Source organism: Maniola hyperantus, chromosome 17 (assembly GCF_902806685.2).
Source record: "Maniola hyperantus chromosome 17, iAphHyp1.2, whole genome shotgun sequence".
Lineage (NCBI taxonomy): Eukaryota > Metazoa > Arthropoda > Insecta > Lepidoptera > Nymphalidae > Maniola > Maniola hyperantus.
The window spans coordinates 6,410,873-6,426,032 of NC_048552.1; the positions used below are offsets into that span (position 1 = coordinate 6,410,873).

Genomic DNA, 15,160 nt, shown 5'->3' on the forward strand with positions numbered 1-15,160 from the left:
CCAGGATGCAAAAAGCGGTCTTGCTGGACTCGGCTAGGATGGTCCGCCGATTTCTGCACCTGTCGCCCTGACCCCCGGCCGTTTGGTCTCCCCTGCCGGGGTGTAATCCTCCGCCCGGTACAAATATGTATTTATTTTTATGTATGTAAGTATATTATAAACTTTTTTGGCTTTTATATGTATCTATTTTGTACACGCGTGAGAGCAAATAATATATAATAATAATGACCACAATTTCAAAGTCAAAGTCAAAGTCAAATGATTTATTCAAAATAGGTAATAAATTACTCTTATTGATTGTCTGGTATAGTGTTAGATTTGTAAGATAATATAGTGGTGATAATTATAACGCAAACTTAAAACTAAAGCTACGAGGGTTCCAAACGCGCCCAGGTCTGAGAAGAGCCCACAACAAACTCAGCCGGGTATTCTTTTTATTATCACCACTTTACAAATTTATTGAAACTTATTAGAACTATCACAAAGTCGTTAAGCAACTCATTCCCAAGCTTGCTTATCATTTAAATAATCCTTTACATTGTAATAGGATTTTTCAATTAGTTTACGTTTTATGAAAACTTTGAACTTGTTGAGAGACATCTCCAATATGTCTTCTGGAAGCTTATTATAGAAACGTATGGAATTACGAGCAAATGAATTGCTAACTTTACTGAGCCTAGAGGCGGGAATTACAAGTTTATTTTATTTCTAGTATTTATATTATGACAGTCACTTTTTTTTTAAATTTATTTATGTTTTTATGTACGTACAGTAATTTTCAAAAATATATTGATTATGCACTGTCATAATTTTAACTTCCCTAAATTTAGTTCTCAGCGACTCTCGTGGCCCCATACTGTATATGGCTCGAACAGCCCTTTTCTGCAGCACAAAAATAGAATTAATATCAGCAGCATTACCCCATAATAATATACCATATGACATAATGCTGTGAAAGTAACTAAAATATACTAGTCTCGCAGTTTCTATGTCTGTCAACTGGCGAATCTTTTTACCGCATATGCGGCAGAACTAAGTCTGTTCGATAAGTTATTTATATGAGAGCCCCATTGAAGTTTTGCATCTAACGTTATTCCAAGAAAATAGCGGTATCCACTAAATCTAATTCCTCATTATTAAGTTGCACAGTGGTTTTCACCTGCTTAACATTTGGTAAAGTGAATTTAATACACTTTGTCTTTTTCCCGTTGAGAAGCAGGTTATTAGCTTCGAACCACTGTACTAACTTGGTGAGAGAATTGTTTACTTCATCAAAAGTTGTTAAGTATCGATTGATTTTAAATAAAAGTGATGTATCATCAGCAAACAAGACTATCCCGTAATTGTCCTCTAAGCGAGGTAAGGAAGGTCATTGATGTAAATAAGGAACAGAAAAGGTCCTAAGATGGAACCTTGTGGCACCCCCATTTTTACAACGGATCCGGGAGATCGCTTTCCATTCACGTCTACCCTTTGTATTCTATCATTTAGGTAAGAACTCATCAATTCCAATGCTGCACCCCTAATTCCATAATGGTGCAATTTCGCGACCAATGTTCATGATCAACGCAGTCGAAAGCCTTGGATAAATCACATAAAACGCCAAGCGCATCACGTGATTCCTCCCAGGCTTCAAATATATTTAGTATTAACTCAACACCAGCATCGGTTGTTGAGCGACCCCGTGTAAAACCAAACTGTTTGGTGTGAATGTGAAATTTAATTTTTTTGTGTGATCTAACCCTAAATTCACGGTTTTCAGATTTTTCCCCTAAAGCCAACTATAAGGCCCACCTACCTGCCAAATTTCATGATTCTAGGTCAGCGGGAAGTACCGTGTAGGTTTCTTGACAGACAGACAGACAGACAACAAAGTGATCCTATAGGGTTCCGTTTTTCCTTTTGAGGTAAGGAACCCTAAAAACATAATGTATAAGTTGGTTTATTCATAAGACCTTGAGTGGAGCTCGCTGCGTAACCTTTTAAAGACGCAAGAAGTTGGCCTTGCTTTTTACGAGGTTCACGAGATTGTTTCAAGAGAGAGTGTTACTGCTACTTTTTTTATACAAATATTTAACAACGTTGCAATAAACTAATGATAGCTGTATCTCCTAGTTTTGACGCAATCTTAACTACATAGCTTTAACCTTATAGTTTACACTTTCAAAGACCGTCAAAAGTCGGGCGGATGGACGGGCAGACAGAACCTAAATAACCTGGGCGCGTTTGGAACCCTCGTAGCTTTAGTTTTAAGATGGCGTAATAACTATCACCACTATATCTTACAAATCCAACATCTGACCATCAAAAAGAGTAATTTATTACCTATTTTGAATAAATCATTTGACTTTGAAACGTGCCGCATTGAAAACCACCTCCTTTTTGGAAGTCGGTTAAAAAAAGGTCATCGTATGCACGAAATAATAGCGACTTGGCCATGATATTTTCGTTTACGTTTTATGTCATGTGGAGATTAAGGCTGCATTCGAATTGAAAAAAAAATTAAAAAATATTTATTTTCACAAAACAGTTTTGTCGAATTAAAACATTTTCTAATGGTACCCACACTAGGTAGTCCTGGGTAGTACCTTATTTGCATTAATAATAAACAATGTAAATGAGACGTGCATCGTGTACGTGTACGATTCTCTTTGGAGGGCAGCCTTAAATCACTTGCGTATGCCTTTATACCGCGGCGTTGGATTCATTGTACCTTCAAATTCATTTTAATGGCACAAGGAGGTCAACGCCGCGGTACTCTCACTAGTGGAGTTGGCGTTCATGATTGAAGCGAGACAGGACTACGCAAACAACTTACAACTAATGTGCATAGTTGATTTTAAGCATGTTTGGAGGAACGGAACACGCGATTGATTGATCAGTCGCCCCTTTTTAGGGTTCAGTACGTCAAAAGGAAAAACGGAACCCTTATAGGATCACTTTGTTGTCTGTCAAGAAACCTACGGGGTACTTCCCGTTGACCTAGAATTATGAAATTTGGTAGGTAGGTGGGTCTTATAGCTGGCTTTAGGGGAAAAATCTGAAAACCGTGAATTTAGGGTTAGATCACACAAAAAAAATTAAATTGTCATGAACTAATAATTAGTATTTTCAATATTTGAAGTCAGATAACTATATCAAGTGGGGTATCATATGAAAGGGCTTTACCTGTGCATTCTAAAACAGATTTTTTATTTATTTTTATGTATCATAGTTTTTGAATTATCGTGCAAAATGTCGAAAAATTCGACTATAGTACGGAACCCTCAGTGTGCGAGCCTGACTCGCACTTGGCCGGTTTTTTTATTGGGATACAATTTAGTCTTTGCCTGCGATCTGTGTTGATGCAGTATAAGATGGAAGTGGGCTAATTTAGAAGAGGATACATGTTTCTCGCGAAGCACCATCTCTGTCATATTACGCCGCTTTTTACTCAAGTAGTTTGCCGGCCACTAGAGTTGCCGCGCTCTCGTATCGGCGGCGAGGCAGAGAGAGAGCCACTCACCCGATGTTGCGGCGACTTGGGCTCGGCGCGCTTGAGCTGCTGCTCGAGCCGCGTGAAGAGCGCCGCCACCTGCGCCACGCGCGCGTATAGCGACTGGTACTCCGTGTATAGCGTTGCAAACTCGTTCTTGTACGCCCGCCGCGTGCTCGAACTCGTTATTGGGGGGTATTGCCTGCAAACGGAAACATTCGTATTGTAATATAAGTTGTAGTAAGTTGTTGTATAAGTGTTTCTATAAATATTATTATGTATTAAGAAGTAGACGGAATGACACACTTTTTAAACCTTCGTGGTTTTTTGCTGTGTCTAAATTGGATTTGTTGAACATTCTTTATGTTGGTAATAAAAATTAAAAAAAAAACTATGTGCACGATCACTCTCTGTAGCCCTACCGCGGAGTTCCTGAGTAACTGCGTGGTCCAGGAGAGGTGACGATTGACGTAGCAGTTAAGATGCCGTCATCTCAGCTGCACCGAGTAGCTATCAGAAACTTTTTCAATTAAACGATGTCTATAATTCGTGTATGCGGTCGCGAAAAAATCAAAAGCGTGACACCCGTATCGTCGTCATTAACCGTTAGACGTATACAGACATAGGCCTCTTGTATGGACTTCCTTGGGCCAGTCTTGCGCCTGAATCCAGCAGCTCCAAGGAACTTGAAACAAGTTACTTAGTGGATAGTCTGCAAACACTGAGCTTTCGGAAACGCGTCGTCATTACCCGATAGACATCTACAGACATAGGCCTCTTATAGGGACTTCCAAGGGCCAGTTCTTGCGCCTGAATCCAGCAGCTCTAAGGAACATGAAACAAGTTGCAGAGTTCCTAGTGGATAGTCTGCAAACAATGAGCTTTCGGAAACGCGTCGTCATTAACCGATAGACGTCTAAAGACATAGGCCTCTTGTAGGGACTTCCCTGGGCCAGTCTTGCGCCTGAATCCAGCAGATCCAAGGAACATGAAACAAGTTGCAGAGTTCCTAGTGGATAGTCTGCCAATTACACTGAGCTTTCGGAAACGCAGCAGCTGGATGTCTCCAACGTCGATATATACGATATATTATCACACCCGTGCTTGTGCCACTTGACGTACGAGTGCATCTCAATAAATTTTGTCCCGTTATCCTTCACGTCAACGAGTTATACGCATTAAACGATGACGTGGCCACGTTATCGTTTAATGCGTATCCGTTTGGACCATAATGCGAACATTATGGTCCAAACGGATTCGCGCTGCGCAGCGCGATGCGGCAGAGCCTTGCTCCGCAAACTCATTACAAACTAAATTTGCCGCACCGCGTCGCTCAAGTGCGCTTTGCTCCATACAAACTCAAACTATATTTGCCGCACCGCGTCGCGCAGCGCAGCTCAAGTGCGTTGTGACATTTAGAGCTAAGCCGTAGCTGTCAACCGGAATGCAGCGCAATGCACAAGTCGTATAAAATATGCTGATGTACGTGCGTATTTCTTTGGCACGATCGATGCGACCGGCGCGTGCTGTCCACTTTACTCACAGCAACTTTGGCGAGTCCATGTAATGTGTAAACAAGTTATTTTACACTAGCTTTTGCCCGCGACTTCATCCGCAGTACATATGTAATGTATAGCTTACGTTACTTCTGGATAAAGTAGCTTTCTAATAGTGAAAGGATTGTTTAAATCGATTCAGTAGTTCAGTAGTATGAAAGTTCAAATGAATATAGCACCGATGTTATATTTTTGAACTCATGCAAAGCAAAAAAATCAGCTGGATGTGCAAATCTGTTTTGGTATGTAATTGTGGCTGTTTCTCCTTGCTTACCTTTCAATATCTACCAAATCAGTCGGGTTTTCATCAGGCACAGACGTTAAAGCTGTATTTTCTAAATGTTCTGTATTTGTGATGTCTTTTACTGAAATAAATTAATACTTATTTACTATTTTCTCCTGATACACTTATACTATGGGTATTCCATCAATTTACAAAAATCGAAAGAAAATGTTTAACCAAGAAGCTTTGAACGCGATTTTCTTGAAATATGCCTATTTTATGATTAAAAAAATTATCTTATAGTTCTTCTACTTTACGAAGTCAGTTTGACTGTCTGTTATGGAGTTTTAGTGTGGCCGTAGCATGCGTAATCTCGAATCGATTGTCTTCACGCCAGTTTCCAATGCCACCTGGGTTTACATACATAAAACCGGCCAAGTGCGAGTCCGACTCGCGCACCCAGGGGTTCCATTCTAGTCGTATTTTTTCGACATTTTACACGACAAATCAAAAACTAAATTATGCATAAAAATAAATAAATATCTGTTTTAGAATGTACAGGTAAAGCCCTTTCATATGATACCCGACTTGGTATATTAATCTGCCTTACATCTGCCTTTTAATCGGAGATCGCGAGTTCGAGCACGCACTTCTAACTTTCAGGAGTTATGTGCGTTTTAAGTAATCAAATATCACTTGGTTTAGCGGTTAAGGAAAACATCGTGAGGATACCTGAGAGTTCCCCATAATGTTCTCAAAGGTGTGTAAAGCCTGCCAATCTGCACTTGGCTAGCGTGGTAGACTATGGCCGAACTCCTCATTCTGAGAGGAGACCCGTGCTCTGTAGAGAGTCGGCGGTGAATTAATAATGATTATTTTTTTCACATCCTCTGTTAAGAATCTGATTGGTAGACTGAAAACACAAGTCCTTTTCACTCTGCTCAGGTGGAAACCGGGCCTAGGTAATTAAAAATCGTACCTGTAATACTAGTTTGCTCTACAGGGGGACTACTTCTACTAAAGCCGTTCGCCTTCACAGGACTGGAGCAGAGATCCTTAACCGTAGTGAAGTTGAGAGTATAACCGTTGTCCTTTTTCACTGCAAACAAGAAATAAAAATCAATCTTCAAGTTCAAATCTTCCTTTTGAGAACAAAAGGTACTTATTACTGACTAGATCGTAATACCGCCCCCTCGACATTTCATACAAGCGATTTTACAAGTTCAGTTAAACATTTGAGCATGAGGATATCTGAAAAAAACATATTAACAATTTTTCTTTCTTTAACAAAGGCAGTAACAAAAGAACCATTATGTCCTCATGTTGGTGGAATATTGCATGGAATGTATTAGATAATGCTTCAAGTATTAGTTGAGCTGTAATGCATGGAATAAAGTCAATAACAAATTAACGCACGAGACCAACTAAGCATGGTGTTATCAGCCTTGCTTGTAAACACGTCTATTTATGTGCAAATTACGATAAAGCAACATTGATCTCATTTTCGTAATACATATTACTTAGAGTAAGTATATATTACATTCCGGTACCGGGAAAATACTTTGCAGAAATACCTATGTGTTACAATTTTAATAAGGCATTCAATGAATTCTTAATGTACTTGCATTAAGGTGAGGTATAAACCATTTGATTTTCTTAAGGCGGAATTACACTTATTGTCGTTTGTGATTTTATATGTCTACTAGAGATAATGCCCGTCTTCTTCCACTTGAATATATGGTATTTTTAAAATGCCCCGACAAGTATTTGATTTTCCAGGATAAAAAGTAGCCTATATGTTAATTAAGTATCAGTGTATAAGCTTTAGATAGCCTGGGGGTTACGACGTCCGAATTCAGATCGCCACCGCCATACAGCGAAGGTCGGAATGCCAAACGTCAATAAAGTCCCGGGGCCAATTAACTAAGGCGATGTTAGTTTCCAAATTGATTCACGCTAAGATTTGTTATCTATCCGCAGCTGTCCTAACTACTATTGCACGCGAAAATGACTTCTTTAATTGGCTTCTTGGCTTAGTTCATTCGCGTGGGATACATAAGATTAATTGACAATATGAATCAATCAAAATTACTGTGAAGATTTTGTCAGTTTAATGTGTTGCCCATTGCAATCAGTCAGATACTCTGGACATAGATAAGATAACTGAATTACGTAATCACTAAATAATAACGGTGAAGGAAAACATCGTGAGGAAACCTGCATGCCTGAGAGTTCTACATAATGTTCTCAAAGATGTGTGAAGTCTGCCAATCCGCACTTGGCCAGCGTGGTAGACTATGGCCAAAACACTTCTCACTCTGAGAGGAGACCCGTGCTCTGTAGTGAGCCGGCGATGGGTTGATCATAAAATAATTGCACGGAATTATGCAACTTTTATTTGCATGACTAAAATCAAATATTACATGAGACAGAATGAACCCATATCTAACAAACAATGTGTAGCAAAGGACTTGACCCACTCTAAAAACCTTTCTTTGTTTGTTTGGAGGGCCACATTATGGGGAAAAGTTTCTAGATCCAGTTGTTTAAGCTGCATGTACGTTAATATATCAATCAGTCAGTTTATCCATATACATAATTGCCCCACTGGTTGGCTAGCTCATTCGACTGCAGAGACAACCCGTTTCTCAGAAAGCACGTAAAGCGTCCTGCACCTGATCTCTCTCTGGTTATATCGGATTGTCATCCCATTGGACTATGAGACTGAGGGAATGGAGAATCCACCTGTGTATGTGGACTTCATTTGTGCACTATAATATTTCCTACATAGATGGTTAGTCTCCACTTAGGTTGCCCAACATAATATCCGAAATTTGGTCGGGAGAAACTTTTTCAGTCTCTATTTGTATAGGTTTTTGGTAAAAGCATGTATGTAAAAAGCTTTACCCACTGTCCGGCCGTCTTCGTCGTCTGCGCGCGCCTCTCGCCGGAAGAGGTGGTCGCGTAGCCGGAGGAGGGCGGCGAAGGCCGCCTGTAGTGCGAGAAGCGCAGCTTTTTCGAGAAGGGTACATGATGATGGTGATGTGTAAGTGCCTTACCTGCTGTCCGGTCATCTTCGTTGTCGGACGCGTGCCTCTCGCCGGAGGAGGTCGTCGCGTAGCCGGAAGAGGGCGGCGAGGGCCGCCTGTAGTGCGAGATACGCTGCTTCTTCGTCGCCGGCGCATCGTCAGCGGCCGCGCCGTTGCGCTTGTTGGCGCTGGGGGACGCGCGCGGCGACAGGGAGTTGGCCGAGTCACTACTTAGGGGTGGTGTTAAGTTTTGAGGTTTCCGCCTGCAAGTTAAAAACAATTCTAAACTGAATGCTTGCTCTAATAAATTTTCTGAAGTTTTGCGAAATTAGTTTTAAGTAGCCTTAGGATGTTACGAAAACTTCGTGAAAGTATGTCTAATGCCTATCAAGTTGGAAGTAGGCTCAAAATCTGTCGAGATAAAAAATTAAGTACCTACATTCTAAAATTGCCAAAACCCTTCTCACTCTGAGATGAGACCGGTGCTCTGTAGTAAGCCGGCGATGGGTTGATCATGCTGATGATGATTCTAAAATTGTGACAATTCAAGAGAATTTAAATGTTACAAAACACACCTCTTGAGCATACGTTTCTCTTCCTCTGTATAGAACGGCCATTCTTCATTAACATCATTCCATATGTGCCTACGTAAGTGGTAACAATTGTCCTTGAGCGTGCCAATCTCTGGCAGAATTTTGTTCACCATAATACGCTCCTTGTCTTTGAAGCCCTCTGCAATTTATTGTAATGATTATAGTAGTTCACTTGAAGCATGAATTGTACAATACAAATTAAAGTAGGTAATGTGGCTTACCACTGCTGAGTCTCGCGTACAGTTCAGGCTTCTTGAAAGGTTTCAGTGCTAATAATTGTATAAGTCTTTCTCTGAAAATAAAAAAGGTTTACATTTAATCTGTGTCTACATAAAATAAATGCTAACGTTAAAGTGAGCTGTGACTTTGTTGTGGCATTTTTACAAAATATACTGCAGTGAAGCCTTTAAAAGTACTTTTAGTCAGGTGACACTCTAAAAACCTACTTTAATTTTCTATTAATGGAAAGAGCAGTGCACCTGCACGGTACATTCCACAAGTGATCTCAATATATAAAAGGAAAAGGTGACTGACTGACTGATCTATCACAGCTCAAACTACAGGACGGATCAGGCAAAAATTTGGCATGCAGATAGTAGCTATTGTCCTATTGTGACGTAGACATCTGCTAGGTCTCTAACTAGCTCTCGAAAGGATATTATCGCCTTTTTAAGTTCATACAGTACCTTAATTTTTTTAAATCGAATAATATACCTCTTTAAAGCTGTAAAAGGTTTCCCAACTCTTATAATTTATTCTTTAAATTGCCGTGACACAGACCGAGCTGGACGAAACTATAAGGGTTCCTTGTTTTACTATGGAACTTTAAAAAATCACCCCACGTTAATCATTTGATATACTGTCGCAATATAATCTTCCAAATTCAAAATTCAAATAATCTATTCAAAATAAATTACTCTTTTTGATGGTCGGTTGTTGGATTTATAAAATAATATAGTGGTGATATACGCGAACTTAAAACGTAAGCTACGAGGGTGCCAAACGCGCCCAGGTCTGAGAAGAGCCCACAACAAACTCAGCCGGGTATTCTTTCCTTCCTTGCAGTAGGTAGTTATTAAATCAACAATAATAAATTAGTGAGAATTGGCAGTTTAAATACTAATTGGTGTTAATTAGTTAAATACAAGAAGAAGCAATTCGCTAACAGCGGCTCAAAGAAATCACGACTATTGAATTATTGCCTTGAGTTGTTTCAACCTAATAATTTGTACACAACCTTGGTTGTGGCATGACTCAGTTCGTCGCGAGCACTAATCGCCATGTAAAGTTGGACTTATATTACAAAACCAATAATGGAAAGTGAGACGCCACTTTACGTGCCTTATTGAAGTGAAGTATTGGCAAATCATAACCACAAAATTCTTGGATCGAGCATTGTTTGTGCAGACCTATACCGCAGGAAGAGTTAGTAAAATATTTAGGCTCAAAGCATATTGCGGGAGTCTTTTTAAAATTTGGCAGAGTGAATTGAACTATATCTGTGCCAACACCTCAGGAACAAATTGAATAAAACAAAAACATATCTCCACGAGCATTAACACCTCTTTATCATTTTGCTTTGCAGAAATTTGTGCATTACTGCAGTGTGTCATAGTAGTTACTTTATAACAGTTTAGAAAAAAAAAACGCGTTGCTTCGCTTAATATCTCTGTATCTTGGCATTCTTGTCTCTTTCATTTTTTAAACTTGGTAAAAGTAGTTCATAAAATTAACCTGAGTTCTTCAAAAGAAAATAAAGATTTTTGCTACAAGTTGATGACATAAGGGATGTAAGGGAATTTATAACATACTCCGAGATATTGAAAAAACCAGTCAAGTGCGACTCAAAATCGCAAAAGAAGGGCCCGTACTATTGTATAACACGTAAAATTTAACTCCTCACGCGCCATTTTAAAATTCATATCAAATTTTAAATTTCATATCAAAAGTACGATTTTGTTAGTCCTTATTTTAAAGGTGAACCGTAGTTTTGTCATGACAGTTGACCCATAGAGTTAAAATGCCGCGTGAGAAATCATTTTTACAGACTATACAAGAAATAACACTTTGACAGCCAGACGGACGGACAGCGGAGCTTTACTTCGGATACCCCTTAGTGAGGCTACACTACATCAGCATGTTTTAGAATCTTACCATAGCCGCCAAATAAACGCTGTAATTTATAGCTAGGTACACTCTCCCACCGTGACTTATCAATTAAATGTTTACAATTCTGTTACTTGGACGTGGAATGATTTCCTCACTGCATTGTAAGTATTAGCCACATCCTGTACGTAGTAGCCGCATATTATCAACAATATTCGTTTTGATAACGTGATAATTAATTGACAAAGTATAATTTCCATAGTTAAACGTGTAACATCTTGTGTTATCTGAACAATAAATTATTAATATTGGGAATTGTTAAACAAATATTGTTGGAATTATCGAATTAATAGATAAAATTCATGTTATCAAGTAAAAATACAACAGATCATTATATACATATTATTATAAAGCCTGAAATTGTCTTTTATCGGAACCTGTGTCTTGCGTTTTGACCAGTGTCTTGTCAGACCTTGGCGCATGAGCAAAATCGCGGGCTATTTATTAATGTGTAAAATTGTATGATAAGGACAAAGTTGTTAACTGACAATATTATGATATTATACATAAATATACCTACGTAATTGCACACGTCAATTTATTTATAGGAGTGAGTTGATAAAGTTTAAAGAAAATATTTTTTGCACACATTTATTTATTCAAACTTCAACAAAGATTTTAAACAATCGAAATCATTAACGGATTATTCTTAGGCATGTTAAAGATCTGACATTGTAAGATAATTTTACATTTCACATACTAATTTAAGATAGAGTGAGGGAAATTTCAAGCTCCACAGAGCTTTAATTAAAAAAACCGGCCTAGCGCGAGTCAGACTCGCGCACCGAGGGTTTCGTACTACAGTTGTATTTTTTCGACATTTTGTACGATAAATCAAAAACTATTATGTATAAAAATAAACCTGCCAAATTTCATGATTCTAGGTCAACTGAAAGTACCCTGTAGGTTTCTTGTCAGACATGCAGGCAGACAGACAACGAAGTGATCCTAAAAGGGTTCCTTTTTTCCTTTTGAGGTACGGAACCCTAAAAAGAGGATATAATGACTGTATTTATTGATATTATACAACATTTATTAATATTGTTTCTAATCCGTAAAAGATTGTTTGTTACAGATTTTAACTTTTGTGGAAGAATAACATGTCTATAGAAAGTTAAGTTGACTGATATCTGAGTCTTCTGTTTTTTGTATTTTTCAATTAAAAAGGAACTAAGAATGCAAATTTGTAGATATTTTTTGAATTTTTCTTTACAATACAAAATCCTGGGATTGTGTGTTTATGATCCCGAAATCTCGGGATTGGAAATACCTAAGAGACGGAATCGAATTCTCTAGTGGCGTGTGTATGTGTAGGGGTGACGCATTCCAACAATATTTCTGGCATTAATTTAATGGCACAAACATAATATTGTTTACAAAATACATTCAAAATTCGATAAAAAAAAAAGCTTTCGTTGTGATTGGTTGGAGACTTAAAATGGTAAGCGCCTACTGAGATTTTTGTCCCTATTTTTTTTCTATCATTTGTATGGGGTTACGTAATAGAGAGAGCGCTACTCTAACTTCTTTCAGAGGATAGAGTATAGGTGGGAAGACGCTAGGTCGATAAAGAAGAACGTGTTTTATACTCACTTTATAGGCCGCCTCGTGAGGTCTGGGTTGGGCGGAGGCCGTTGCGCCTGATGGGGGTGTGGTTGCGGATGCTGCTGCGGCTGTGTGGGGGGGAGCGCGGGCGCAACTGGCGGGCGGGTTGCTGGCGGCACGACCGCCGGCCTTTCTACTCGTTCAGCTCTGTCCGGCCGGTCGGGTCTGTCGGCCCGCTCCGGTCGTTCTTGCCGTTCAGGTCGCTCAGTCCGTTCTGACCGCTCGGGTCTTTCGGGCCGTTCAGGTCGCTCGGGTCGTTCGGGCCGCTCGGGTCGTTCGGGCCGCTCGGGTCGTTCGGGCCGCTCGGGTCGTTCGGGCCGCTCCGACCTTTCGAGCCTTTCAGCCTGAGCGGTCGGTCCGTTTGAGTAGGCAGGATGTGTCGAGCGAGCAGCAACTTTCGCGACTCGTCTTCCTATATCCGTTTGGTTAGGTTTTATGACGCGGGGGCTGAAATTACAAATGTAATTTTAAGTGGACTTAGAATATGAATCATTTAAATGTAGTACACGAACGTGTTAAACTTTTATAATTGAGTAGCTGGCGAATAAAACGGTGTAGTTACATTTCTGATCAAAATCCTTTTTTTTTTCTTAAATCCGAACATTATTGGTTCGCCACCTCAATTGAAATAGTGGATTGTAAGTAGATCAAGGGGATAAAATGGGTTTTATGACCGAGTCATAACCTCTGCTTTTCACTTCGATTGCGAGGAAATGAAACTGGTACGCGACCGCGACCTGTGGGTGAGCTCACTCTCATAAGTCTCATACTTCACCTCTTCTGGTCATTGTGTATGCTCTAACCATACATTGATAAGTCACCCACTGCACAGGTATAAGGTCAGAGGCCTTTTAACGAGACTCAGAATATGCACATCGATATATCACCCACTGCATAAGTTCAAGATCAGTGACCTTTTGATGTGACACCAAATGTGCCTTATATGAATAAAGTACCAAGAAAGCATAGGAACATAGAAGGCTAGGCTCAGGCACTAAAGGAACTTTCCATACAACACTTTTATGCACGAGAGCATAAAAAGCCGTTTCAGTCCGCTTACGTCCCAGCATAAAGAAGACTTTTCGAGCTGGAGAAGTGAAACATACATTCATTCAATCAATCAATCAGCATGTTTGCGTCCACTGCTGGACATAGGCCTTCCCAAGAGCGCGCCAACACACTTCCCGCTACCTTCTTAAGGTCGTCAGTCCAGCGGGTTGGAGGTCGTCCCACACTGCGCTTCCCGATACGCGGTCTCCACTTCAGAACACGTCTGCCCCAGCGGCCATCGAAACATACATATCTAATGATAATAATATATGACAGAAATCGAACCATTTGCTCTGCTCCGCGGCGATAGTTCTGGACATCCGATCCTTGGTGGCCTCGTACGAGTCGTCCGTGGCCTGCACGCGCATCCTTCGCGGCAGCGGCCCGCACGACTCCAAGCGCCGCACGCCCCCACCCCGGACGCACTCAAACGAACCCTGCAAATACATTTTGACTAATCATAAAAATGAAAAAAATACTGGCAAGCTGATTTAGTCATCCGTACTTATACTATAAACGCGAAAATGTTGTTTGTTTGTGTGCTAGCTTTACAAGGCCCATCCGTTGAACCGATTTTAACTAAATGTACAGAGATAGCTTTGCATCCAAGGACATATACTTCCGGAATAAGAAAGCTACTTTTTGTTCTGGAAAATCAAAGAGTTCGTCACGGGATTCTTAAAAAACCTTAATCCACGAGACACAACCCAGGGTCTTAACAGATAGAACTAATGTTGTTTAGTATAAAAAATCTCCATTATTTTAGTTTGTGCAATTAGAACTAGATGGCGTTTTATCAAAAAATAAATTACGGTGCGACAAGGCTATCTTGGCGCGTGGCGAAATCGGAACTAACGGTGCCGTCAAGTGTCCCCTTTGTTCTTGTTTGAATATTCTAAGCCTTTGTTCTCCAATAGCGCCCCCCTGTCAATGTCAATCAAGTGGCAAGAGAGCCTTGTCGCACTGTAGTCTGGTATCTCTACGACTTCCCATAAAGCAAATTAAGAAGAAGAAGATCTCTAGGACTCAAAAAGTTTTATTTACTACTAGGTGCTACTAGCCACAGGACACTATTACTCCTATGCTACTAGCTGAAGCCCGCGACTTCATCCGCGTGGAATTAGGTTTTTAAAAACACTGAGGGAATTCTTTGATTTTCCGGGATAAAAAGTAGCCTATTTCACTCTCTATATCTATATCTATACCCATAGACTATATGTATAGTCTATAGTATACCCATGCAAAAAAGCACGTCAATCCGTTGCACGTTGCGACTTGATTGGAGGACAAACCAACAAACAAACACACTTTCGCATTTATAATAAGGGTACTATAGCAACCTTGACATCCATGTTTGTGCCACATTTTTGTTTACGCAGTGTTACTGCATCCGTGATCCATCCATTCAAGTGTACTGCTGGGATATTCACTTTTAAAATCATGCTAAATTCAACATAACCTAA

General features: G+C 39.9%; 1 protein-coding gene across 1 annotated transcript in view; it reads right to left on the bottom strand.

Moving 5' to 3' along the window:
- The window catches only part of LOC117989942 (RNA polymerase II elongation factor Ell-like), an 80,084-nt gene that overhangs the window by 10,106 nt on the left and 54,818 nt on the right, over positions 1–15,160 (bottom strand). Inside the window, exons 4-11 of the mRNA XM_034977341.2 lie at positions 13,983–14,134; positions 12,636–13,094; positions 9,098–9,168; positions 8,859–9,015; positions 8,314–8,546; positions 6,234–6,353; positions 5,306–5,396; positions 3,506–3,677 (exon numbers count right to left, since the gene is read on the bottom strand). Coding sequence (XP_034833232.1) covers positions 3,506–3,677; positions 5,306–5,396; positions 6,234–6,353; positions 8,314–8,546; positions 8,859–9,015; positions 9,098–9,168; positions 12,636–13,094; positions 13,983–14,134 — 1,455 coding nt within the window. The remainder of the gene's footprint in view (positions 1–3,505; positions 3,678–5,305; positions 5,397–6,233; positions 6,354–8,313; positions 8,547–8,858; positions 9,016–9,097; positions 9,169–12,635; positions 13,095–13,982; positions 14,135–15,160) is intronic.